At 45.4% G+C, this 23,003-nt stretch overlaps 1 protein-coding gene across 1 annotated transcript in view; it reads right to left on the minus strand.

The window, feature by feature from the left end:
- Positions 1 to 316: 316 nt before the first annotated feature.
- LOC130533973 (spectrin beta chain, non-erythrocytic 1-like) overlaps positions 317 to 23,003 on the minus strand; it is a 53,210-nt gene continuing 30,523 nt past the window's right edge. Inside the window, 35 exon segments of the mRNA XM_057047828.1 lie at positions 317 to 2,250; positions 2,361 to 2,403; positions 2,764 to 2,937; positions 3,017 to 3,213; positions 6,079 to 6,133; positions 6,347 to 6,447; positions 6,547 to 6,743; positions 7,141 to 7,225; positions 7,301 to 7,439; positions 11,364 to 11,521; positions 12,973 to 13,059; positions 13,145 to 13,519; positions 13,787 to 13,991; positions 14,074 to 14,204; positions 14,987 to 15,265; positions 15,342 to 15,431; positions 15,602 to 15,826; positions 16,528 to 16,791; positions 17,805 to 17,951; positions 18,036 to 18,123; positions 18,203 to 18,408; positions 18,484 to 18,903; positions 18,972 to 19,187; positions 19,444 to 19,564; positions 19,664 to 19,801; positions 20,091 to 20,302; positions 20,384 to 20,590; positions 20,924 to 21,004; positions 21,163 to 21,381; positions 21,464 to 21,615; positions 21,691 to 21,844; positions 22,115 to 22,321; positions 22,405 to 22,500; positions 22,618 to 22,776; positions 22,858 to 22,975. Coding sequence (XP_056903808.1) covers positions 2,026 to 2,250; positions 2,361 to 2,403; positions 2,764 to 2,937; positions 3,017 to 3,213; positions 6,079 to 6,133; positions 6,347 to 6,447; positions 6,547 to 6,743; positions 7,141 to 7,225; positions 7,301 to 7,439; positions 11,364 to 11,521; positions 12,973 to 13,059; positions 13,145 to 13,519; positions 13,787 to 13,991; positions 14,074 to 14,204; positions 14,987 to 15,265; positions 15,342 to 15,431; positions 15,602 to 15,826; positions 16,528 to 16,791; positions 17,805 to 17,951; positions 18,036 to 18,123; positions 18,203 to 18,408; positions 18,484 to 18,903; positions 18,972 to 19,187; positions 19,444 to 19,564; positions 19,664 to 19,801; positions 20,091 to 20,302; positions 20,384 to 20,590; positions 20,924 to 21,004; positions 21,163 to 21,381; positions 21,464 to 21,615; positions 21,691 to 21,844; positions 22,115 to 22,321; positions 22,405 to 22,500; positions 22,618 to 22,776; positions 22,858 to 22,975 — 5,971 coding nt within the window. The 3' untranslated portion in view covers positions 317 to 2,025.

Genomic DNA, 23,003 nt, shown 5'->3' on the forward strand with positions numbered 1-23,003 from the left:
CACTGTTCTAAGACAAACAACTGTGGAGAAGGTGGGCAGGTCTTTGAAAAATGGCAATTTTGAGTTTACTGAAATAACCTGTTGTCAAAACTCATCTGTGACATCAATGTGCTGACCATAATAATAGCAATAGGAGTAACAATTTTATTCCTAGAGCACTTTTCAAGAAATTCAAAAGGTACAAAAATGCAGAGACTTATGTGTAGCTGATGTTTGATGTTTGTGTTGTGAAGTCTTGTATGCATATACTGTATGTATGTTCAGGGATTTTGATGAACCTGGGTTAGGGTTGAAGAAGAGTCTCAGAAAGGGAAGATAGGTTGTTTGAAAGCACTTTAATGGCTTTTGCACAGGTGGAACACACGAGGAGGAAAGTCTAAAGGTGCAGCTCCAACTAGCAGTGACCCCAGCCCCCATCACCTCACCCACCCTCACCCCATCAAGGTCATGTTGATTGTGCAATATTAATATATTTTTGCTATGGTTACAGAATGCAAACTACAGTCACCAGGTTACCAGAGAATGTAAGAAATACAGAACAACCCCCCCGCCCTCCCCAGTCACCTGACCCAACCATTTATTCAGCTTCCCCCTTCATTTTTTATTTTGCGACCATTTTTTATTTCGTGGTGAAATAGTTTGGGGGGCTGGGGGTCATCCATGACAAATGACAAGAAAAGAAGTTAACAAGCAAGCAACTGTTCATTTGCAACATAATTCAGGTTTACTTGTTCAGAAGCAGCTTCACTGCTACACTAATTTAGCTTTACATTGTACATTGAGGCCTCCGTACAGGTTCAACCAAACAAACATTAAACGACTGCAACAAAGATCAAAGTTATGAGATGATTTTTTTTAATAATAATAATATATGAAGAGTAGAAAACAAAACTCACTTCTGTGTAATCAATCATTGTAACTGGTCTTACTGGTGATGTATTCACCATCAATGGTGGCTCCTTCATTGAGATTAGCTTATGTCATTAGTATATAGCAACACAAATAAATCCTAATAAACTCTGAAGGTTTTAGTAACAACAATAATAATATTATGGTGAAACAGGTTTAATTTGAACAGTTATACACAAGTTTTACATATAGTTGAAAATGTAACGGAGTAACACTCCGATTACAGCCAAACACTGAAGCTGAATATTCAAGAAACTTTGAGTGTCGACTGATTGGGATTTGATGATTGACAGCTGTAATCAAAGAACTTAACCCTCACTGGCAACAGTTTTACAGAAATTGATCAGGACCAAGTAAAAAAAACTTCAAGTTAGAGAGAGAAAATTATTTTCAAAAATTATTTCTTAGAATTTTCTTTTCCTTCAGCTCAGAGTAGAAAAACCCCCATGACAAAAAAAAATGAGATTCCTGTTTGAGGGCAGAAATGCTGAGAAACTTTGAGAAATTACCATTTTGTTTGAAGAACTTCAAAGCTTTGGAGTTTTAACCTTTCCAAACTTCAGGGTTTAAGCAAAAAAGGAAACCCGACCCAACAGTCCTAACTTGAATCTAACACTGGCCCTAAACAGCTCCGTAGTGCTGCATTAAATATTGACCCCGTCCCTGCAAAGACAAGGTCTCTCAAACACTGAACCCAAACAGGAAGGACAACTTCTCCACGTAGCAAGAGCAAAGAGATGGGGCGGATCACAAACAACAGTAGATGGAGATGAAGATGAAAAAACCAAGAGGAAGAGGAGGAACAATTCTACGTGTTGTTACTCAGTGTCTGTCCAGGTGGAGTCGCTCTGAGCCGGACCAGGAGGTCCAGAGGCACGGAGTGGAGAATTCTGGCTCGGAGTGTACGCTAGAGTCACTCTTCAGGAGGAAGGGGGGTCTATTTTACTGGTCAGCCCAGTCATCACGTTACTATGGTAACACATTAGCTGTTATCAGCCACCCAATCAAAGAGTGACATACATCAGATCAATGGATGGTGAGGACTGACCTTAAACAGCACCTAAAGAGGAAGAGAGGGGAAGAGGGGGAACAGAAGAGGAAGGAAAGTGGGAGGAGTTATTTCTTCTTGCTGAACAGACTGAAACGCTTCTCCTTGTCTTTCTCTCGTTTTCCGGGGCTTGACTCAGTCGTCGCCGCCACAGCTGTCACCGTGGTGACAGAGGCTGGCAGTGTCTGAGCACGAGCGGCGGATGCAGGCGTGCTGTGGCTGCTGGTGGTGACCTCCAACTTGTCACCTGACAATGCGGCTGAGATGGTCGAGATCCATGTGTTCATCTCCTCCTGGAAGAGAAGGCAGAGTCACATCTGTAGTGTGACTTTTTGTTTTTAAAAATCATCAACTTCGATAGAAACAAAAAACAAAACAAACAGAAATCATTAAATGAACATACATCATCTTTGGCCTGGAAGAGATATTCGTTCCCATCTGTGATCCTGGTGAAGACAAAATAGTTTTATTGATATTGTTCATGTTGGAACGGAACCTTAATGGAAACACATTTATCATTTCCGTTCTGAGGAGCCCGGACAGGTCGTCCCACCGTCCTGCCACTGCAGGAATGATCCGCTGAAGACAGAAGTGAAAATTTTTCATTCACACCAACACAGGTTAGGGTTGGTGTAGGAAACACCGACAGAGCTGCTAACATCACATCAGAACCCTTAAAGTTTTTCTGATCAGTAAAAAAGAACTCGACAGGTGGATCTGGGTTCGACCACAGATCCACCTTCTGGCCTCTGCTCTACCCACAAACATGGGTTAGTACTTCTCTGCATCATCATCAGAACCCTCACTTGAGCTTAAAGACGTGTTTCTTCTTCTTGTAGTCTAACGCCACCTCGCAGATGGCGTCCTTCAGGCTGACTGGAATCTCACTGTGGTATGGAATCCCCTGACTGGCGTTCTTCTGGTCCTTGTAGAAGCCCATTTCCTGCTGATTGATCACACAGTAGACATTGTGCCAGGACCTGCAGAGACACATTCAGTGCCACCATCATCAAGAAGTTACCTGAAAGGCTTTTTGGAGGGTAAAGACGACGTGCTCACCTGTTGGAAGCCTTCTTGTTATGCCCCTCCCACTCATGTTTGCGGTGCAGGAAGCTTTCCAACTGCGATGTAGACAGTTTCCGCTGGGTCTTGGCGGGCAGAGTCGCAGCCTGGTTCACCTTGCCCTTGCGGGTTGCCACGGGTGACCCCGGTGGGCTGGGCTCCGTCACCCCATTCGCTGCCTCGTCCCCATTGTCCTGGAAATGGTGCAAAACAGAAAAACTTTAATGAAAAGTGGTTAAGATGCATCCAATCCAGAAATGAAGCATGCAGAGCATTGACCATGACAGGCAGCCAAAATCAACTTCTGGGTTGAAGTTTAGAATAAACATCGTTGAGCATAAAGGAACCTATAATAGTGATTCATATGTAAAATTTCAATGGCAAAGCAAATAAATCTAATTTCCATTCATGATGTATAAAACTGAACAGAAATAGTCAGTTTAGTTTGGATTTTATTGACTTTACAATGTAACCATTAATACTGTAGAAAAACAATGATCATGTGATCAAGGGCGCTTGGAGCCACCAGTGATGATTAGAAATATGGTGAGACAGGTGAAAAGAACGCACGCGTAATCTGTCCATGCAACATGCCTTCAAAGTAACATTAACAGCAAAGACAAACGGTGAAAACACCAAAAAATCAAAGGTTTGTTTAGACGTCGGTTTGGGTTTCAGCCTTATTGGCACTTGGCGTGATTGGCCAAGGATTAAGGATTATATTTTCACACCACACCCACTCAGACTGGAGGCGTTACCCTCAAACTGAACCGTCCAACGGCGGAGCCTCAAGAGGCGGACCAATCCTGGGATCTATAGTGGAAGAGCTGCGAGAGCTGGACCAATTCTAAGAGCTTTAGCATGCAGCCCAGTCATCGTACCAGTCCACAATGGAAAAGTTACATAAAAACTAATTGATTTGATTTGTGTTGTTTCCACGAATGTTCATTTTCATGGGAAGGCTTTAAAATTTAACAGTAGCATAGCTGTGCTATGAGCTGAAGCTAAAACATGTTCTGTATGTTTATATCTCTGTGTAAATTCTCAGTCATCCAGGTCATTGTATCCAAGGTGGTTTTCTCTGTCAACTGGACTGGGTTTCTTCTCTTGAAGACGTTTCGCCTTCTATCCAGAAGGCTTCTTCAGTTCTGATCTTCAGCTCAGAACTGAAGAAGCCTTCTGGATAGAAGGCGAAACGTCTTCAAGAGAAGAAACCCAGTCCAGTTGACAGAGAAAACCACCTTGGATATGTTTATATCAGAATACAGAATTTATGCGAAACCAAAGAGTATGGTTTTTAGATATTCTCAGTAATTTAAATGGTTGAAAACTCACAAACAACTGTGAAAAGACAAATTATAACTGAGAAAGTATCTGTAGCCCCTCCCCTTTCATGATGACATGTCCTTGGGCTTAAAAGATCATTTAAAGGAAAAAATAAACTCATTATAAACTCATTAGAAAAGAATAAGTAAATAAGTTTAGCTGTTACACAGCTGATTGTGAAACATCAAGAGAAATTCAGAGATGCAATTTTCTAAAAAAGCATGAATGAAGTTGAGGGTGCGGCTGGCTAGTGATGAGGGACACAAACATGTTGATGTGAAAATGTAAAAAACCAATGGTGAGATCAACAAAAAATGACACTATGAATAACAAACAGATATACTTCTCACAGTTTATTAAAAATGAGTATTAGTCAGAAAACGACAGAACAAAAGACAACAAAAAGGTGTTTCCAAAATAAAGACAGGATGATGTCGTTAATGTGATTAAAACAGGTCTTCACCTCTGTCAGCTTTTATCAGCATAAAGGAAAGAATGAAAGACGAGTGCGAGGATGGAAAACTCACACCTTCCTTTCAGATGACTGAAGAGGTTAATGGAACATTTTCACTAAGTGTGAATTCACACCAACATCTGTGTTTGAACCCAAGGATGCAAAAATATCAGATGAGAAAAAAATATTCATGAAGTATGAAGATGTCGCACAGAGAAAAAACAAAGTTATCTAAAGCTAATGTTAGCAGCTTGACTCATTTTATTTCTGTTTATTTTAAACAGGAAAGTCAGATTTGAAATGATTAAAGCCAAAACAAATTTGAAATCAAGTTTTATATTCAAATTGAATCAAATGTTTCGATTTTTGGCTTGACTAAAGAAAATCAAAATTAACCTCTACATCTTTTAAATTCTTTACGTTCACTTTTAATTAAGGATAAACCTGGATACTATTTATGAATAAGGGTTGAAACTATATGTGAATGTTTCTAACCAAACAATCAGAAACAGGCTCCATGAGGGTGGCCTGAGGGCCCGACGTCTTGTCAGGCATGCGTACAATCACGTGGGGGCCACAGAAACTACTGAGAATCGTTTTGAGTTGCTACAATGACATTTTGGCAAAATGGACCAGCATCATTTTTTCCACTTTCATTTTTGGGGTTTCTTTGATTTCCCCCCTCTATAGGGTGATCATTTTCATTTCTATCAAATTATGTGGCATCATTTTGTTACTAATACATCACCTACTTTATCAGGAAAGATATTCAAGATAATTTTTCCCCCGTTTAGATCTGATGTGTTGTCGAAGTGTTTCTCTAATTTTTTTGAGCAGTGTATTAACGCTGTGAGCGCTTACATACGCTTATTATTTGTTACATGCAATTTACACCTGTATTTGTATGCTAACGACACATTTATATGCAGATGTTTGAGAGATTTGTTGCTGATTTTGCTATAATTCAAGTGAAAGTTTATGAATAAGAACATACACAAGTAGGAACATTAAAAGTGGAGGTGAGAGTAAAAGGGGGATGTCAAGCTGGGAGAGAAAGAGAGGAAGAGGAGAAGAATAGGGGAGGAAAAGAGATATGTGGAGAAAATGTGGTCATTCTTCATTAACATTACTGTTGACAACAATAAAACTGGGTTTGTGTGTGTCTGTGTGTGCGTATACGTGAGTGTGCGTGTGTCTGTGTCTGTCATGGTGTGCTGGTGGTCCTGCTTCTCTGCAGGGTGTTGCTGTATTTCTGGTAGGCAGGTGAGCGATAACTAACCCTGGGAGAGTCCTGATCAGACGCCGGCTCATTCTGAGACCCCACGTTACCATCCCTGCAAACACACAGACACACACATAGATGTAAAGACACAGATACGTGTGCACACACAGACACAGATACACACAGGTGATTCCAATAATATAAAAATAAGGTGGAAAGTATAACAATTGATCAGGATATGAGTGTCAGTATAAAGTCATTAACATTAATGATCTGTCTGTTGTGTTTGCTGTCTGGCGAGTGATACTGGTGAAACTCTTCTGACCTTTGTTGAGTAGCACCATCCACAAGCAGGGACTCAGTGGGCAGGGCTTGTCTCTTCTTTTCTCCTTCCTCCTGCACACGTCTCACTTCCAACAACTCCATCTGGACACACACCGCACACAGACACACACACTCATGACATACCAGCAGAGACACAACAGTGTTTGTCAGGATCAGCTGCTCTCATCTGTGGTGTCTCACCGTGGTCAACCTCTCCAGAGCGGCGAAGCGTTCCTCCCAGGTGGCTGCTGATTTCTCAAAGGCTTCATGACGTTTGATGAGCTTCTCCACTTCATCTGCGTTCTGACCCATTTCTCTACTGGACAAGTACGGTTCCTGACCCAGTAGCCACGATTCGGCCACACTGGCATCCCGGGAGAACTGGTGCACCTCCAGGACTAGCACGCACGCACGCACGCACACGCACGCACGCACGCACGCACGCACGCACGCACGCACGCACGCACGCACGCACGCACGCACACACACACACACACACACACACACACACACACACACACACACACACACACACACCACACACACACACACACACACACAGTATTAAAAAAAAAAAACTTGAAACTATCTGAACTTGAAAACTTTGATTTAAATGTTGAAAAACACAAATGTTGGGAGATCAAACAGAAAATGTGATTTTTGTCATGTCTATCTGCTAAACATATGAAATATGTTTTAATAAATACATGTAGATGAAAGTGAATTAAAAAGAACGATTTTGCGATTTATTTTCTACTGAACACGAACAGATGAGGTGATTATGTCATTTCCTACCCAGTCTAAGCCATTCCCATCGATCTTCCCACTTGTCAATCATCTCTTTCCTCTTGTCTGTCAACTGTAGCAGCTTTTCTTTAATCTGAGAAAATAGGTGGATCTTTTAGATTAAATGTGAGCTGGTAAATCCAGTGATGTTTAAACTCCTGAACGCCACCTCCTCTGATGCGTAGTGTTTCCTGGCCAGCAACATCTTTCCCAGCTCGATGCAGGCTGTGAAGCTGTCGTTACGAGCGTCGATCTCTGCCTTGATTCCCTGATGGTTGTTCATCAGGAGCTCCACCGATGACACGTCTCTGTAAGAGCATGAAAAAACACACATGAGGAAGATCCTGTTTGTGATATTCCAGTAACAGAAATAGTTCCTCTTAAGATCTTAAGAGAGCTTCAGATGCTGGACTGCTTTCTGCACTGGTTATGCTGGACCTCAGTGCTGCCTGTGATGCAGTTGATCAGGTCCAGAGACTGGAGCAGGTGGGATTAAACTGGTTCAGATCAGATTTTTCAGAGTGATTCAGAGTTTGTTCCTCTTCTTGTAGTAGGTTATCCATGGTGTTCCACAAGGTTCTGGACTTGGACCACTCCTGTTGTTTTTGTACCTGCTTACCTGAGGAAACATTGTTGAGCAGCAGGAGAACACGATCAATGCCAATGACACTCAGCTATGTTTATCTATGAAACCAGAGGAACCAGAACAGTCAGTCAAACTTCAGGATGGTCTCAAACTTCCTTCTGCTTCACTCAGACCAAACTGAGGTGGCTGCGTTTGGTCCCAAACTCCTCATTAACAGATCACCTTATCTCATCGTGACTCTGGAGGATCATCTCTGCAGTCTCTAGTTTGTCTCCAAGATGTTCTTTCAAGATGCTGCAACTAAAGTTATGACAAATTAGCAGGCGGTCCCATGACTCTGCTGGTTTGTCTTCATTGGAGCCTGGATAAACTTCTGCTGATCTGAAAGGTCCACTGAGGCTCCATCATATGTGCAGAAGCTAACAGCATCAGATTATCCCAGAAAGCGCTTGCACGTACACACACAAACTTTTTTTTGATAATAAAAATTATTTTTTAATTTTTTAATGATTTTTAAATCATTGTAAAATGGCGCTGTCACAGGCGGCAGCCAGTAGTAGCAGCTCCTTACACCTAATTGTTCTATTTTAAATTTTCGTAGTGTTTGCTATACTTGTTTACATTCTTTGCTATTTGGTATTTACTTTCTTTCTTTCCTTTTACAATTGGAGTATTCAGACACCATGTTTTGGAGGCTCGAACACTTTTTTTCTCTGTTTTGCGGTGCTTGGGTTATTCACGGCCCCCATCAGCTGTGCCGAGAAGCGAACCAGTATTGTTTACACGTGAGACCAGCTGATGGCTCTAAGACCACCATCCTTTGTGGTTGGAGAGAAGGCCCAAATCCCAAAGGAGCTGAGGAGGAAACGACGAGGGAGTAAGGCTGGAGTTAAACAGAGGATGAAGAGGCAACATTTTAAACCCTGCGTCCCCGCGGTCATAACGGGGAATGTCAGGTCCCTGGCAAATAAGATGGACAAGCTGGAGGCACTCACACGGACACAGCAGGAGTACAGAGAGGCCAGTATCATGTGTTTCACGGAGACATGGCTCCATGGACTGATACCGGACTCTAATGTGACGATCGCTGGCTTCAGCACTGTGCGAGCGCACCGAGACACCACCACGGCCGGTAAGAAGAAAGGAGGGGGACTTGCCGTGTTAATTAGCAACAGGTGGTGCAACCTGGAGCATATTCACGTCAAGGAGCGCGTGTGCAGTCCCGCATGGAACTTATTACTATCGGACTCCGTCCATACTATTTGCCACGGGAGTTTACTAATGTCATCACCATCACTGTTTATATTCCTCCGACCAGTAAAGCGAACACGGCCCGTGACGTTATTCACTCTGTCACGGCTGACCTGCACACTAAACATCCCGGAGCCTTTATCCTCATCACAGGTGACTTCAATCATGCCTCACTCTCCTCCACTCTCCCTACATTCCATCAGTATGTCCAGTGCAACACGAGAGACAATAGGACATTGGATTTACTGTATGCTAATGTCACCAATGCAAACACCTCCACTGCACTCCCTCCAGTAGGCAAGTCTGACCATAATCTCATGCTGCTCTCCCCATCATACACACCTGTGGTTCAGCAGCAATCGGTCACTGTGAGGACTGTTAGGAAATGGTCGGATGGTGCCATGGACTGTCTGAGGGATGCCCTGGAGACCACCAACTGGTCTGCTCTCTGTGAACCACATGGTGAGGACCTGGAAGGACTGACAGACTGTGTTTCTGACTACATCAAGTTCTGCACTGAGAACTCCGTCCCCACCAAAAAGGTACGCTGTTACCCAAACAACAAACCATGGGTGACAAGAGACCTGAAGGCCCTTTTGCACAAGAAGAAGAGGGCCTTCACTGCTAGGGAGATCTGGCTGAGCTCAGGAGAGTACAGAAGGAACTGAAACGCAGTCTGAAGGAGAGCAAGGACGCCTATAGGAAGAAGCTGGAGGAGAGACCAGACCAGGGATGTTTGGAGTGGGATGAGAACAATCACTGGCTTCCAGAAGAAAGGAATACGCTCAGCTGATGGTAACGTGGACCACGTTGCACCAGTTTTTCAACAGGTTTGATTCTAGCTCCCCCTCCCCCAGCTGTCTCAATATTCCTCTGGATAACAATGGGTCCCCTTCACACCTCCCAGTGCCCCTAACACCTCTGCCAACCTCTTCCCCCTCCCCCTGCTGACACCCTACGTAGATTCCAACATGTCACCCATCCCCCCCGACAGGACTATCCTTCACGTCTAGCCAGGTGAGGAGAGAGCTGGAGAGGCTCAACCAGAGAAAGGCTGCCGGACCGGACGACATCAGCCCATGAGTGCTGAAGAACTGCTCCAGGCAGCTGTGTGGAATACTGCAGCACCTGTTCGACCAGAGCCTTCATCTTCAGAGGATCCCAGTGCTTTGAACGACATCCTGCCTGGTCCCGGTGCCGAAGAAGACCCATCCTGTGGCATCGAGTGATTACAGGCCAATAGCACTGACCTCCCACATTATGAAGGTCATGGAGCAGCTGGTGCTGACACACCTCAGACCTCTGGTGAGCCCCTTTCAAGACCCTCTGCAGTTTGCCTATCAACCCAAGGTGGGGGTTGATGACGCAGTGATATACTTGCTACAGAAGGCTTACTCCTCCTTGGCCAGACTAAACACCACAGTGCGGGTCATGTTCTTTGACTTCTCTTCTGCCTTCAACACCATCCAGCCAAGACTGCTGAGGGCTAAGTTGGAGAACATGCAGATGGATGCTCCCCTTGTTTCTTGGATCGGGGACTACCCGACAGGTCGACCACAGTTTGTGAGACTGCGCGGTCCCCCTTTCTGTTCACCACCTACACAGTTGACTTCCAGTACCACTCTGAGACATGTCACCTCCAGAAGTACTCGGATGACACGTTCATAGTCAGATGTGTGGAGAATGGACAAGAGGATGAATACAGGGACCTTGTGGAGAGTTTCGTTAGGTGACGCAGGGAGAACCATCTGCAGCTCAACGTGACCAAGACGAAGGGGATGGTGGTGGATTTCAGTAAAAGCAAGTTCCTACCCTCCCCAGTCTGCATTAGTGGGAAAGATGTGGAAATAGTCCCATCTTACAGGTTCCTGGGTGTTCAGCTGGACAATAAACTGGAGTGGTCCACAAACACCGATGCTGTCTACAAGAAGGCCATGAGCAGACTCTATTTCCTCAGGAGACTCAGGTCCTTCAGTGTTTGCAGCAGGATGCTCCACATGTTTTATCAGTCTGTCATGGCTGTAGTGTGCTGGGGTGCAGGCATTAAAGCAAAGGATGCCAAAAGACTCAGCAAACTCATTAAAAAGGCAGGTTCTGTTGTTGGCTATAAACTTGCAAACTTGGACGAGGTGGTGAGGGACAGGATGGTGTTGAAATTGCGGACAATCATGGACAATCCCTCCCACCCCCTCCATAACAGTGGACAAACAGAGAAGCAGCTTCAGCAACAGACTCCTGCAGCCATCCTGCTCTAAGGAACGGTACAGGAAGTCACTCCTGCCGTCCGCCATCAGACTCTACTACTACAATTCAATTTCCCTACGGGGATGAATAAAGTACATCTTGAATCTTGATTTGATAATAAAATTTTCTGGACCTGCTGTGTGGATCTGACCTGGGGTTCTCCTGGGCCTCAATCAGGCGGATCACATCTTCCATCCAGAGCATGAGGTCGCGTACCATGCTGAAAAAGCGGAACTTGTCTCCGGTGTCGACCAACTTTAAGCGACGCGCCTCTGCTGCCGCCAGTAGATTCTTCCAGGCCTCCAGAACCTGAAATACCAGAGTTTACAACCTGAGTTCAAAACCAGCATGAGGTCATCATCATGTGACCTGGATACATCTTATCAATCCCCTGGAACTGTGGAGATCATCAGCAGAGACACGCTGGACTTTTCACAGCTATGAAGCAGCTACACTTAAGCCAAAACAAGTAACAAAGTTTTATTTTAGCATTGAAACATTGTTAAAACCTACCATGTTAGAACTTCAGTTTCAGCTCAGCAACTAAACCCAAATCTAACCAATCAGTAGCATTTGATTTTATCTCCTCAGTGCTCCAGGTGGGTGGTGCTTAGATGTTTGTGTTAAAGACTATCCACCCAACTGTCACAGGAGTAAAACTCAACAAACCCTGCAGACTTCTGCAAGTGTGAAACTGCGACTAAAATGGTTCAACATTTTAGTCAACACATTAACAGGAAATCAGCAGCCAGTGGAGCACTGATGCAAAGCTGAAGTCACTTTCAGTTTAACGGTGTCTCACCTCGCCCTTCCTCCTCTGGGTGGACAGAAAAAATGGACATACAGGGGATGGTCAAAAAACAAGCCATCACAAACAACCACAATAAGAACAACCACTTATTTCTTATGTGACTTCTGCAAAGCTAGGGAAAGTCTGTACTGAAAACCAGGATGTAATCCAGGATGGCTCTGAAATGATATCATTACTAGTCTGATTTTTTTTTTTTGTCCCACAGATATCGATTCTGGTGCAGTTCCCTGATAACACAGCTGTCTTTTGTTACTCATGAAATCAACAAAATGTACTTCTTTTCAAGGAATAAATTGTCATTAAATTTACATTAAACAAAAATTAAAATTGTGAAAAAAGTGAAATTAACCTCATCTATAAGATGGGGTGCAAATAAACACAGGTCGATGAAAAAAACAAGTTCCTCAGGATGATAATAATAGACAATCAAATCAGCTGGAAACATCAAACATCTATAAACTAACCAGGCAAGATTTATCTCAATCTTTAAAAAAGTAAAACAGGTTTTAGACAGCAAATCACCATAATGATGTCAGTTCAATTATTCCTATTCTAAAAGAGAAAAGCAATCAAAGGGAAAAACATGAGGCAGGCTATCTGGACCAAACTTTCCTTTCACTACAAACTGCTCACAGACATAATTCAACTTCAAATGGCCCAACTAAAGTAGCCAATAACTTATTCACTAGCAAACAATATAAAGAACTTCTTAAGAACTAGTTCTATTCAATTCAATTCTATTTCTCCTTTACAATTTTTAAATGTTTTGATCTGTGAAATCTGACTTTTATTCTGCTGTCAAATATTTGTACCATGAACACACACTGATCTGTTGTATGGTGTGTTGTCACAGTCGTTCAGCAGCAAGTGGCACTTCCTGAAAATGCTGACTGACGCTGTGATGACATTTTCCTGGAAACTCGTCCTACGTTCGTTTACTAACGCTCACCTCGGCCTCTCTTTTCTGAATGTCATCAGCTTTGTCTCCCGCGTACGCCGACTGCAGACGGGCGGCGTCCTCCTGAAGCTGCCACACCTGCAAAATACGTTTGCCTGAGCAAGTTTCCCAGAGAACTTGCGCCTTTGTGTATAAAAGCGCTGTGCCACAGCAATGGTGGTACCTGTGTTCCTAGGGCCTGGATGTCGTGTTCAAAGGCAGTGTGCATCCTCTGCAGCGTCTCAACGGTGTTTTGGTCGCGACCCAGCTCCTCAGGCAGCTTCTTGTGTTTGTCCAGAATGCGGTTGAGGATCTCCTTGGCATCGTGGTAGAATTTATGGAGCTCATAGGAGGCGGCAAGGATCTGCGTCCGGGTGTCGATGAGCTCCAGCAGGTCTGCCCAGGCCTCGTTCAGGCCGTCCTTCCACTCAGCGATGGTGGCGGCGTCGCTGTGGCCTGCGTTGATCAACTCATCAGCTTGGCGGTTGACAGCATCCACACGTTCCTGACCAATGCTGCCAGTGTCACGGGCAAATTCTCTGAAACGCTCCTGCAGCATCTGAAGGTGATAAAAAGGTTGTATTTTATTTTTACTGTAAAAACCTTTGAAGTTACTTATTTATTCTGAAACACAACAAAAACAAGATTATTTTTATAAAATGGAAATTTCTACTTTGTGGGAGTAAAAAGGCTGCTGCTTCCAAAAATGAGGAAAACAAACATTTTGAGATACAAACTTTGTAAAACAATAAATAAATAAAAAATATATCTGAAGGATTTAAGTTTTAATTTTAATCGGCCGAAGGATTGGTTGGACTGTTCTGACCGTCACGTGTTCGTAGTCCTGTCCCAGTTCGTGGGATCCTGCCACCACCTCCCTCTCAGCGATCCATTGCTCTAGGTCATCCACTTCCCGGTTCAACTGGAACAGACGGAAACGTTCGTCCAACTTCCCGCGACGCTCCTCTGACAGATCCTTCAGGCCGGCGTACAACTTATCCACCTGAGACTGCCGCATCCCGATTCGCTCACTGTGCGCCCAGGAAGAGGAGGAGACCTTCTTAGTTCCAAGAAGAGACAAAAAATTTCTGCTCTGTGGCCCCATCCCCTCACCTCTCAGGGTGTCCTGCAGCCACCAGGCCCCGGCTGGTGCTGGACAGCTGATGGACGGTGTCCGCATAATCCTCCACCGCCTGCTCCAGGATCTGATGCTTCTTCAACATGAATACAGAACTCTGCTCATCCTGAGAAAAGAAGCAACATTAACCACGGTTGAAACAATACCTTGCTCACAGACACGGTATAATTAAAGTCGGATTGAATGTCAGCATTCAGGGGTTCTGACATCATCAAATCATCAATCTTTATTTATATAGCGTCTTATACAATCAAAATTGTTTCAAGGCGCTTTCCAGAATCCCAGGGCCTAACCCCAGACAAGCAACAGTGGCAAGGAAAAACTCCCCTTTAACAGGAAGAAACCTTGAGCAGGACCAGGCTCATATAGGGGGACCCTCCTGCTGGGTAAAGAGAGGAGAGAAGAGAGAGAGAGAAGAGAGGAGAGAGAGAGAAGAGAGGAGAGAAGAGAGAAGAGAGAGAAGAGAGAAGAGAGAGAAGAGAGAGGAGAGAGAGAGAGAGAGAAGAGAGAAGAGAAGAGAGAGAGAGAGACGAGAGAAGAGATCTCTCTTTCTCCTTCTTTCTGAAAGAGAGAGAGAAGAGAGAAGAGAGAAGAGAGAAGAGAGAGAGAGAGGAGAGAGAAGAGAGGAGAGAGGAGAGAGGAGAGAGGAGAGAGGAGAGAGAGAGAGAGAGGAGAGAAGAGAGAAGAGAGAGAGAAGAGAAGAGAAGAGAAGAGAAGAGAAGAGAAGAGAGAGAAGAGAAGAGAAGAGAAGAGAAGAGAGAGAAGAGAAGAGAGAGAAGAGAAGAGAAGAGAAGAGAAGGAAGAGAAGAGAAGAGAAGAGAGAGAGAAGAGAGGAGAGAGGAGAGAGAAGAGAGAGAGAAGAGAAGAGAGAGAGAGAGACATACAGACCTTGGCCTTCTCTTCTGACATCATGTAGAGTTCTTGCTCGCTCATCCAAGCTTCGGCCTCAGCTGCATCAAAGTAGTACTGCTGGGCTTTGTGGGCCTCACTAAGGCGCTCGTGGCGCTTCTCTGTCTCTTCCCTGATTTGCTGCCACAGCAACTGTAGCTCAGCCAACCGCTGGCGAATCGGCTCTGCTGTCGGGCCGTCCTCCCTCAGCACGTGCTGGCTGCGCTCAAAGATGTCATTGTAACGTGGGTGGTGACCTTGGATCTCCTTCTGCAGCGTCTGTCAGGTCACAAGAGAAGGTTAGCAGTGGTCAAGTTAACGTGAGGCTTTGCGTGTCATCGTTGACAGTAGTTACCTGGTTCTTCTTGATGAGCAGCTGGACAGTCTGAAGGTTGTGACCATGGTCAGTGGACATGGCAACAGGCAACCTCTCCTCTACCCAGAGCTACAGGTGGGAAGCAGTCAGACAGGCAGTCAAACAGGAATCAGACAGAATGGAAACAATCGGACACTCAGGAAACACTCAAATTGGAACCAGACAGACAGGTATTGCAGAACATCAAAGAAGTTTCTCCAGACTAGAAAGGTAAAAGGGTCAGAGGTCAGGACACTTACAATCTCATCCTCCACGTCACGGTTAAACTGATGGATCTCGCGTGACACCATCAAGTTCTCGCGCCTCTGCTTAAGCGGCTCCAGCAAGAGGTGGAACTTGCGTTCCACGCTGACGCGCTGGCCGTCCACCTCCTCAGAGCCCTTCCCCTCCTGGTTGAGCACCTGGGATTGATTCTGCAGCTCCTCCACCTCCTTCTGACGCACCTCAACCTGACTCTCCAGGATCTGCAGGAAGATAGGTCACACAGTTCTGTTTCCATGACAACTACAGACTAGAGGAGAAAAACGCAAATGAAATGGAGGAAGATTTACGAGTTTAGATTTGGGTTAGATTTTTTCTGCTGTCATTAAATTCTGACAGAATTTTAGGAAACTCATTTCATCAACAGTAATGATAAAAGTTATCATTCAACATTCCACCATCACTTTGAGCACAACAGACAAAAGCAAACAACCTGTCATGTTCACACCTGATTTCATTTTTTTGACTAGGTCACTCTAAAGGCACATCTGTGACCTGTGGGGGGAGAGCCAAAGAAGCTGGAAAGAACCAACATAGACACAGGGACAACATGCAAAAGAGCCCAGGGGATTCAAACCCAGAACCCTGGTGTTGTAAGGGTACACTGCTCACCACTGCACCAGCTACTATAATGATGATCTTTGAGCAGATGGTGCAGTGGTGAGCGGTGCACCATCTGGTGCAGATGGTGCACTGCTCACCACTGCACCATCTGCTCAAAGATCATCATTACAGTAGCTCTCCTCACATATGCCTATTCAAGGTCATCTGTTTTTAGTCCTAACATAAACTGACACATTTTTGAAAGAAATCAGGAAAGATTTCACCATGCCATGTCGAAATCATGAGAGGAGAGGGTCGGTGGAACAGTCTCGAACATTGACGGATCGCCTTAGTTTGTCACCTGCTGCTTCTTCAGCAGGATGTTGACGGAGGTCAGGTCTTTGCCGTATTCGTCAGACTGCAGCTGACCCTCCAGGCTGGCGAGCCATTTGTCCAGGTCGGCGCAGCTCTGTGTAAACAGTTCCGCCTTGTTCGCATCAAACAAACACTTGGCCTTGGTTTGTGTTGTGGACTCCAGCTCCGCCCACACGGTCTTCAATGACGCCAACTTCTCTTTGGCCATGGTCTCTGTGTCAGGCTTCTCCAACATCAGCGTCTGACCATCCTAGAAGATGCACATATTTGAATTGCTAGTGCAACATTATGAGAGAGCTACTGGAATTACCATGCTAACAAACAAGATGCTTTCAATAGTGAAGACCAATTGGACCAACATCACCCCTGTTCCAGAGTGTTGTTACGCTCATTAGTCTTTTTGAAGACTTCTGAGAAGAATGTTCTTTTGGGTAAGCCAAGCATGGGCAGGTGCGTTAGGCTCCGCCCTAACCCTGAACAGGGAGCCAATAAATACAGGTCAGCATCAACATAGCAATACGCTGGTATTTAGCTGCTCCAGTAAAAACCTATTGGGCTAGACCCTAACATCAGTGGACCTCAGCAACATGACAGAGATGATTTGCAACAATCCAACAATGTTGAAACAAAACATCTTCATAAAGCTCATTCTTAAACCACAGGATCACCGAAATCTTTGCAATGTTTTGGGGAGCTGTAAAGTAAGCTGCGCTAAGCTCTAACATACGGTAAATAAGAGAGGCTGACCCTACAGCCCTACTGTAAATTCAGCCACATCATAGCGGTTTCTTTCCCTGAAGTGAGTAAATGACAGGTTAAAATTACAGAGAAGATCAGAGATGGATCCAGATTTGCTGGACTAGTGCTCTGGTATTGATCCAGAATAACAGGGAGACTGAAGGTCAGATTATCATGATCTCTCCCACTTTGGGGAAAGCTCTAAGCAGGTTTAAGTGTTCCCCAAGTACGTATATATAAACATGACACAAAGACAGGTACCTTCACCAAATAGACAAATGTAAACAGACTGATGTACAGTATTGTCTGGAATTCTGACCAGAAAAACATCATATTTTTAATAGAACTAATCTGAAACAGGCACTTTTAAAATATGAATTTGTCCTGAAGACTTTAGAACTTCAGCCCCAGCCGCTGAATTTTCTGATTATGAATCGTTCTTATCGGATGAAGATCAAATGTTTGACAATAACAAACATCTTTGCTATTCACTTATGGATCGCTTCATCTGCAGCGGCGGCCCACCTTTTCGATCTTCTCCAGCCACTCTTTGTTGGACTGCAGCTCGGCCATAAAGGCTTGGTGTTTCAGCCACTTGCTGTGGAGGTTCCGGGCCTCATCATAAGTCATGTCCTGAGCCGTCAGCATCTTCTCGCTGATCCAAAGTGACAGCTAGAGATGTGCAAACATTACAAGGACTGTCAGTAGGAAATAGAAGTTTCCTACATGAATATTAAAGGACTGTGGGACTTTTACCTCTTGACAGTCCTGCAGGAACTTCTGCAGGTCTCGATTGTCTTTCAGCCTCTGCAGCAGCGCCACAGCAGCAGCTCGGTTTTTTTGTGTCTGCAGAAAAACACATCCATAAATTACTATCATCATGTGACATCCACCTTTAGCAAAGAAGAACCTTTAACCATCATCACCTCTGGTCAATGGAATCCAACTTCTCCTGGATGCGTTCACTGTTGATGTTTCCATCAGCAACCAGGCGACGGCCGGCATCGACAACGCCGACTATCTTCTCCTCATTAGCATCCATGGTGGTCATGAAGTCCTCCTGCTTTTTGATGCCAGCTTCGGCAGCTTCCAGGGTGGTGGGCATCTCAGTGTGAGCCAGAACGTACTCCTGTACACACATAGGTGAGGCTGCAGTCAGGAGTCTCCACCACTAGATGGCAAGAAGACCCCATACAGAGCTTACCTGGTTGTTGAGAAAAGCCTCGGCCTGCTTGGTGTCCCTCAGGAACAGCTGGTATGAGTGGGACTGAGAAAGAAGGTTTTGCCGGTTCTCCCACATCTTGTGCAGCTCATTCCAGCCAGTGTCAAGTGCCTGCAGCCGCTGCCGCAGGAACATGTACTGCGCATCTGTCTGGCCCCGAGTTACCATCTCTCCCATGTCTCGCATCTTCTGGTAGTCCTCCTCATAGTTTCGGATCTCATTTTTGATACCCTCATGCTGGGCCAGCAGTTTCTCTGCCTCTGCCAGCGTGTTGGGCATGTCCTCAGAGGCGATGGCAGTCTGTGTCCGTGAAAGCCATGACTGAAAGTCATCCAGGTCACGCAAGAACTGCTGCAGCTTGCTGGCCTCACCCAAGGACTCCTCCCTGTTCTTCATGGTGTCCTGCAGACGATGATAAACTTTAATACAGCTACTTTACTCAGTATAGCAAGTATGTGATGTTCCAGTACCTTCATCTCATCCCAGACGTTGGTGATCTCTGCCAGACGACCTTTGATGGTTTCGGACTGGTCTGGGTGTTCAGAGGCCAAGCGCTCCGCCTCCTTGCCCAGGTCGCCCAGTTTGACTTCGATTGCGACAAGATCGCGCTCCATCCCTGTCAGTTTTCTCTGCAGCGCCATAACTCCTGCCAGGTCGTTCCCAAGCTCCTGTGTGGACTCGATTACCTGGAAGACAGACAAGAGTGGCGATCCTGCCAATGTTTGCCATCATCATCATCATCACTTCCTGCTGATGATGAAAACAGGATTTTGTTTTCTAACGATGCCCTTTTACACCTGCGCCACATGAAATTGGTGCACCTGTCATGAGCTGATGTTCAACAGGTGTACTTGTTGACATGAATGTTGTTATAAGAAAAATCTAATCTGCGACGTGTTTAAGTACTCATAGAAGAGCAGGACAACATGCTTGTGTGAGCACCTTGGTCTTCTCCTTGATCCAGGACTTGGTCTCGTTGCATTCTAGGTGGTAGTTCTGGACACCCAGAGCTGAGTTCAGACTATCTTTCTTCTGGTCTGCCAGGTCTCTGAACTGACTCCACCTGGACAGACAGGCAAACACTATCAAACAGAACCACTTGGAGAGGCAAAATCACATTCTTCTCCCAGTTTAGCAGCTGGTCCCACTCCTGTTGGCTTACCCGGTGTTTAGTTTGTCCTGCTGGGATTTGATCTCCTTCTCACTGGGATGCCCATTGTGGATTAGCTGCCTGGCAACTTGATTCACCACAGCAACCCGAGAGGCCTGATTGTTCATCTCCGGCTCGAGACTCTCGAACCTGACAACCCAAACAACATATGGAGACTTCTTGTTTTCGTATTGGGTCTTGTTGTGTTCTGTAAGGTTCTTTTTGTGTTCTGAAAGGTTCTCTTGTCTTAAATACAGAATGTATGTTTATGTTTTAGGGTGTTGTAAGCTCCTGAGGACATCTGATGCTAAATCAGGGTCCCAGATTTGGACCTCAGGAGCTGCGGCCCTCTTCAGCCTGTTATTCAGCTAAATTTCAGCCAATAACTAAAAATGTCACCCTTCTGTGTGTTGATGTTGTTGTCAGGTCAGATCCTCACCGATGCTGGACAACCTCAAGATCTTCCAGCTTCTCAGGGATCTCCATGCTGTTGAGCCACTGCTCCTTCTCGTCGATCCAGGCTTCACAGGCGTTGGCCTCGCTGAACATCTTGTAGAGTGCCAGAGCATCCTGCAGTGCCTGTTTCCTCAGCCGTGTCAGCTCCACCACCTCCTTGTAGCGCTCTTCGATTCCAGCCAGTCTGATCTGAACCTGCAGACACATCAGATGGTGTTCTGTTATCTCTTCTTCATATATAAACACCTGGCCACTGTGTAGCCGGGGGGGTTTTACCGCCTCGGAGCCAGCCCCCTCAGGAGGAAACGTGCAAGACTGCTCATGTAGAGCGTCGATGACAGGTCGGTAGCTGCCGATCTCCTCGGCCACATCCTTGTGCTTCTTCACCAGAGCCTGAGTGGAGAACTCATCGTGGCCCACATCTACGCTGGAGACAATCCTCAGAATGTCCAGCATCCATGTGTCGATGTCGTCTGCATCGGCCTGCAGAACAAACAGGACTCTGATGTCAAATGCATGTGGAAACAGCACACCTCTTCCAGGAGTTCCCTGGCATTCTGACCTCAGGACACATGAAATATAAGCAGGACTGAATGACTGTGAGACTACAAGTGAACAACAGAACATGGCCAGAAAATGACAAAACACTGGCTTATATCTTGAATATGTGGAAATGAAAACATATATTGCACATTTAATTAGGTATACATGTTACACATACACACCAACACACATACACACTCAGACATCTATGATCAAGCCATGTAACACATGTCCTTTTGATGTAGGATTTATTTCAGTGGTTTTGCAGGTCACCTGGAACTGGTGCTTGTTACAGGCCTCCAGCAGATGAGATTTACGCACAGTAGAGAGACGCTCGAGAGCTGCCCACTGATTCTACAGCACCGACAGGAGAGGAAGCAAGGGAGGAGTTAATCATTTATAAATAGCTGACAAACATCAGGTCTCATGTTTCCACCACCATTTATTATTTAAGCTGGATCATTCTGCTTCATTCATCCTGGATTGAGAAGAACATTTTAAACATGAACAACCTGAATATCCTTAATACGTTCTTTGATCTTGTCTGCCCCAAAATGGTTGTTGGCCACTAGCTCCTCCCCCTGGCGGATGGTCTGCTGTAGGTGGCCGGCACGCCCGCTCATCTCATCTTCCAAAGCTTTATGCTGACTGAGGAGCCGAAATGCACCGGTCAGGTCCTTCCCATGATCTTCGGAGGAGAGGATCTGCTCCTTCTCCCTGATCCAACCCTCCTACAGACCACACACACATATGTTCAGGTCACATGACCTCTGTGTGCCAGGAAATCTTACTCTATCAAGAGTGATTGTGTACCTCTTCAGCCATCTCCCAGAAGAACTTCCACAAGCAGCGAGATTCCTCAAGGCAACCTCGGCGCTCAGCTGCTAGCTGACTCAATTCCTGGTAACAAAATTCCATGTGCGTGACCCTATCCTGGATCACCTGAGGGTCGCATGGTTTATAATCTGAGCAGAAGGAGGAAAGTGACCTTTTATTGATTGATGAACAATCACATGACCGGCAAGGACAGGTTTTCTTACCCTCTACATCCAGAGCAAACTTCTGAGCATTGCTGTTGACATTTCGGACCCGGTCGGCCTGGATGGCAATGTCGGCTTCCACAAGTGCGTGTTTCTGCAACAGATCCTCCACGCCAAGCAGATGTTTGCCATAATCCTGTGAGAGCAGCAGCATCTGAGGAAAAGGGGGATGTTAGACCAGAGAAAGTGGGAGCTCTCACAAGTGTCAGCGGGTACTTTGGCTGCGTTTAGCATTTAAAAGCTAATTTAGTGACTGATGAAAATATAGAATTAAGAGTTACACCTACAACAACTGTGCTTGTGGGTTTAAAAGATTGGTCTGGAGATTGAAATTCAAAAATCTGGAGTTAATTCTCACTTCCTGTTTTCTCCACAAAAAACCATCATAATCAGAAATCAGGAGAAATCAGATTAATAATGTCACCTTCATCTCATCCATCCAGTCCATGATGTAGAGCATCTCCTGGAAGACCCTCTGCAGGCCCAGGTTCATCTCCAGCCTGAGCCGACGGGCCTTCAGCAGCTCCAGCAGGTACTCCCACAGACGCATTACGTTGTCTTTACGGGCCGTGACACGTTTAATATCGTGGTAACTCTCTGCCTCCAGTTCCTTTGCCACGGCAACCACTGCCTGCAGATTCACCATAACCGATTGATCTCACTGATCACAGAAAGCAGTCACTGTTTCAGGTGTTGTCATGCAAACAGACCAACCTGGACACGCTCTTCATATGCTGCAATGTCCGTTTCTATGGCTTCATGTTTCTTTGTAGCTGCTTCAACAGCCTGAAGGTCACAGCCAAAGTTATCCTAAGGTGACAAGGAAAGGAAACAAGGTCACATACAAGTGATGCTTTGATCCAGTGAGATATACTGAGATAATCAGATGGCCTAGTGACTCTTGTGGCCTTGAATGTTGACCATTACCTGGGAGACAAGCCGTTGATTCTCGCTCAGCCACGTCTCTCTCATGGCAGCTTTACGATCGAAGCGTCGGGCGAGCTGCTCTAGTTTCTCTTGACGAATCAACTCCGTCCTCAGGGCCAACTCCCGCTCATGCTCCGCCCTCTCCAGACGCTCCCAGGCCTACAAATGCACCCACAATAGACACGTCCATCCCTGCTTTGATGTAAGTCTAATGGTAAGGTTGAGTTGCGATCATGTCACCTTGTTGATGTCAGAGATGAGTTTTCCTTCTCTCGGTGTAAAGACCTTCTGGTTGTTGGCCCTCATCTTACTCTGGATGGTGAATAGAAGAACTTCCAGGTTTCCTTTTTCTGTGAACCTTCAAACATCATTTAAACACATCATTG

Source organism: Takifugu flavidus, chromosome 11 (assembly GCF_003711565.1).
Source record: "Takifugu flavidus isolate HTHZ2018 chromosome 11, ASM371156v2, whole genome shotgun sequence".
Classification (NCBI taxonomy): domain Eukaryota; kingdom Metazoa; phylum Chordata; class Actinopteri; order Tetraodontiformes; family Tetraodontidae; genus Takifugu; species Takifugu flavidus.